Raw genomic sequence first — 4,235 nt, 5'->3', positions numbered from 1 at the left:
TGGGGAGCAGGTCCAGCAGGGCGCCCCCCAGAGCCCACCACCATGGATACAGGAGCAGTGAGTCAGTCTAGCTTTTATTGTGGTACACATTTTTTTTTTTTTTTTTTAAATCCAGAACAGTAGAGAAGTCGCCGCACGTGTCGTCATCTCGTGATAACAGAACAAAGGGGGAGGGGGGAGGAGACAGGGGAGGGGCATAGGACACAACCAAAATGTAGTGACGGGGGGGATGGAGGGGAGGAGGAGGGGGTGTGGGCGCTATAAATGATATATATGTCACAGACATGATTTCACGGAGCTCTTTCCCCAGGTGGAGGAGCCGTCGTGGTCGTCCTCCTAGTCTTCTTCCATTGTCTGAGAAAGGTGAAGATACCGGCAAGCACTCGTATAGGTTGGAGGTTACTGAGAGGAAGGGCGGGGGACATTCATCAGGGGAGGTTAAAATGGAGGAGGGGTCAGAGGGGGAAGTGGTTTATGCTGCGATGAGGTGGTGAGGAGGAAGGGGCAGTGACTGGTGTGAATGGCGCAAATAAAAGACTCAACAACATTTGCTCTTCCACCCTGTGACGCCTCCACCACTGCTGATATCTACATTCTCACTGTTGGGTTCTTTGACTGGAGTCTGCAAGACAAGAGAGAGTGTTACATCCTTTACTATACTCCAGAGCTGCACTCACTATTCTGCACTATACGGCAGAGCTGCACTCACTATTCTGCTGGTGGGGTCACTGTGTATATACATTACATTACTGATCCTGAGTTACATCCTGTATTATGCTCCAGAGCTGCACTCACTATTCTGCTGGTGAGGTTACTGATCCTAAGTTCCATCCTGTATTATATCCCAGAGCTGCACTCACTATTCTGCTGGTGAGGTTACTGTGTACATACATTACTGATCCTGAGTTACATCCTGTATTATGCTCCAGAGCTGCACTCACTATTCTGCTGGTGGGGTCACTGTGTACATACATTACATTACTGATCCTGAGTTACATCCTGTATTATGCTCCAGAGCTGCACTCACTATTCTCACTGTGTACATACATTACATGATTAATTATACTCCAGAGCTGCACTCACTATTCTGCTGGTGGGGTCACTGTGTACATACATTACATGATGTATTATACTCCAGAGCTGCACTCCCGCCTCCCCCCGGCGGCCATCTTTTACCTTTCGGAGTATGTCTTCTGCTAACGTGAGGAATGCCTTCTCAATGTTTACGTTTGCTTTTGCGCTAGTCTCAAAAAACCTAATTCCATGTTCTCGAGCGATCTGCAGGGAGGAAGAGAGAGGTTACGGAGGACGGCGGACACACGGTACACTGGGATATCACAGCCGCTTCCTCCTACATGGATATTACAGTCTGACTCCAACCATATTCAGAGCTGCATTCATAGTTCTGCTGGCTACGTAGTGGCTACTAATGTATCCTGAGAGGTGATTGTGTGGAATGACAGGGTCTCCATGAGCTGAATGGACGGTATGATGAATACACCAGCCACTGTATACAGCTCTACCGCTACACCACAGCTTCTGTGTTTAGACTGGATGAGCCAGGTCCACACTGCCCGGGCGCCCGGCCTGGAAACATTTACATCAGGTGACACCAAGAAGTGATGGGACGTTTATGTTACAGGATAATCTAGGGGCGGGGGGTTACAGGCCTGGAGTCATGTATACAGGGGGGGGGGGGGGGGGGGGGGGGGGGCGGGGGGTTACAGGCCTGGAGCCATGTATACAGGGGGGTGGGGGGTTACAGGCCTGGAGTCATGTATACAGGGGGGCGGGGGGTTACAGGCCTGGAGTCATGTATACAGGGCGGTGGGGAGTTACAGGCCTGGAGTCATGTATACAGGGGGGTGGGGGGTTACAGGTCTGGAGCCATGTATACAGGGGGGTGGGGGGTTACAGGTCTGGAGTCATGTATACAGGGGGGGCGGGGGGTTACAGGCCTGGAGTCATGTATACAGGGGGGGCGGGGGGTTACAGGCCTGGAGTCATGTATACAGGGGGGGGCGGGGGGGTTACAGGCCTGGAGTCATGTATACAGGGGGGCGGGGGGTTACAGGCCTGGAGTCATGTATACAGGGGGGCGGGGGGGTTACAGGCCTGGAGTCATGTATACAGGGGGGGGCGGGGGGTTACAGGCCTGGAGTCATGTATACAGGGGGGGCGGGGGGTTACAGGCCTGGAGTCATGTATACAGGGGGGGCGGGGGGTTACAGGCCTGGAGCCATGTATACAGGGGGGCTGGGGGTTACAGGCCTGGAGCCATGTATACAGGGGGGCGGGGGGTTACAGGCCTGGAGTCATGTATACAGGGGGGCGAGGGGTTACAGGCCTGGAGTCATGTATACAGGGGGCGGGGAGTTACAGGCCTGGAGTCATGTATACAGGGGGGCGGGGGGTTACAGCCCTGGAGTCATGTATACAGGGGGGTGGGGGGTTACAGGTCTGGAGTTATGTATACAGGGGGTGGGGGGTTACAGGTCTGGAGTTAAAGAGTAACTTTTTTTTATTGCAGAAATCAGTAGTATAAGCGATTTTAAGAAACTCTGTAATAGGTTTTATCAGCCAAAAAAGCCTCCTTCTGTACTCAAGAAGCAATCTCCCAGCCTCCCCCCCTGACTTCTTATCTGAGCATTATCAGGCAAACACGTCTTCATTACAGAGAAGCCAGTGAAGACGGGTTCTGCTCTCTCCATTGTAAGCCTATGAAGGGGGGAGGGGCCGAGGGAGATGAGGGAGCAGGAAGAGGTGACATGAAGGTCAGCTGTTTGTAGACTCTCTGGGCACCTAAACCGCAGGATTCTGGGGTCAGAAAGGTCAGTGCTTATCTATGAACTTACTGAGAGAAGATTGCAGGGTGTTGTGCTGTGCAGGACTGCTCCGTGCTCACTCACTCCTAACAGCCCCTCCCCTCTCCATAGCCACATAATGGAGACAGAAATCCTGCTTCATTTGATGTGAGGGGGGAGGCTGGGAGATTGCTTTTTTAGTACAGAAGGAAACTCTTTTAGTACATAAAACCTATTACAGAGTTTCTTAAAATCGCTTGTACTGTTGATATTTAATGTTTTCAGAAAAATGACCCTGAAATGACAGTTACGCTTTAAGTATACAGGGGCGGGTACAGGCCTGCAGTCACATACAGGGGGCGGGGTTACAGGCCTGCAGTCACATACAGGGGGCGGGGTTACAGGCCTGCAGTCACATACAGGGGGCGGGGTTACAGGCCTGCAGTCACATACAGGGGGCGGGGTTACAGGCCTGCAGTCACATACAGGGGGCGGGGTTACAGGCCTGCAGTCACATACAGGGGGCGGGGTTACAGGCCTGCAGTCACATACAGGGGGCGGGGTTACAGGCCTGCAGTCACATACAGGGGGCGGGGTTACAGGCCTGCAGTCACATACAGGGGCGGGGTTACAGGCCTGAAGTCACATACAGGGGGCGGGGTTACAGGCCTGCAGTCACATACAGGGGGCGGGGTTACAGGCCTGAAGTCACATACAGGGGGCGGGGTTACAGGCCTGAAGTCACATACAGGGGGCGGGGTTACAGGCCTAGAGTCATGTGGCACAGCATCTGCCATCAACACAAGAAAGCAGCAAATGCACTACTGGAATTGCTACTCAGGGCATGCTGGGAGTTATAGTCACCCACTACGGATAACACACCTACAGCTAATAGAGCGGAGCTGTCCACCAGGCAGTGCTATGGAGGGGGACCCCAGCAGTTATGGGGAACCTGGGAGCATGTAATGCCACATCTCTCCTGTAGTGGCCGCTGCCAGGGGTGGTGGGTCAATTGGTAATTTCAACCCCTGCAGGAAGTAGACTCCACCCCCACCCACCCCCCTTGCAGGAAGTAGACTCCACCCCCACCCACCCCCCTTGCCGGAAGCAGACTCCACCCCCTCCCCCCTTGCAGGAAGCAGACTCCACCCCCTCCCCCCCTTTGCAGGAAGCAGACTCCACCCCCACCCCCCTTTGCAGGAAGCAGACTCCACCCCCACCCCCCTTGCAGGAAGCAGACTCCACCCCCCACCCCCCTTGCAGGAAGCAGCAGAGATGACAGGTAATAGCAGGTGGCTTAACAGTACACAGAGGTACAGGTGTGCGGCTGTCACTCCCCGCAGTCATCTCATACAATGAAAAAGGCTGTATACATATGTGTGTGTGTGTGTATACATATGTGTGTGTATACGTTATATACGGGGTGTCTGG

General features: G+C 53.7%; 1 protein-coding gene across 1 annotated transcript in view; it reads right to left on the bottom strand.

The window, feature by feature from the left end:
• Window positions 1–61: 61 nt before the first annotated feature.
• The window catches only part of RAB10 (RAB10, member RAS oncogene family), a 29,665-nt gene continuing 25,491 nt past the window's right edge, over window positions 62–4,235 (bottom strand). Inside the window, exons 5-6 of the mRNA XM_069973213.1 lie at window positions 1,177–1,278; window positions 62–622 (exon numbers count right to left, since the gene is read on the bottom strand). Coding sequence (XP_069829314.1) covers window positions 539–622; window positions 1,177–1,278 — 186 coding nt within the window. The 3' untranslated portion in view covers window positions 62–538. The remainder of the gene's footprint in view (window positions 623–1,176; window positions 1,279–4,235) is intronic.

Source organism: Dendropsophus ebraccatus, chromosome 6 (genome assembly GCF_027789765.1).
Source record: "Dendropsophus ebraccatus isolate aDenEbr1 chromosome 6, aDenEbr1.pat, whole genome shotgun sequence".
Taxonomy (NCBI): Eukaryota; Metazoa; Chordata; class Amphibia; order Anura; family Hylidae; genus Dendropsophus; species Dendropsophus ebraccatus.
This window is presented reverse-complemented; position numbering and strand designations above follow the sequence as displayed.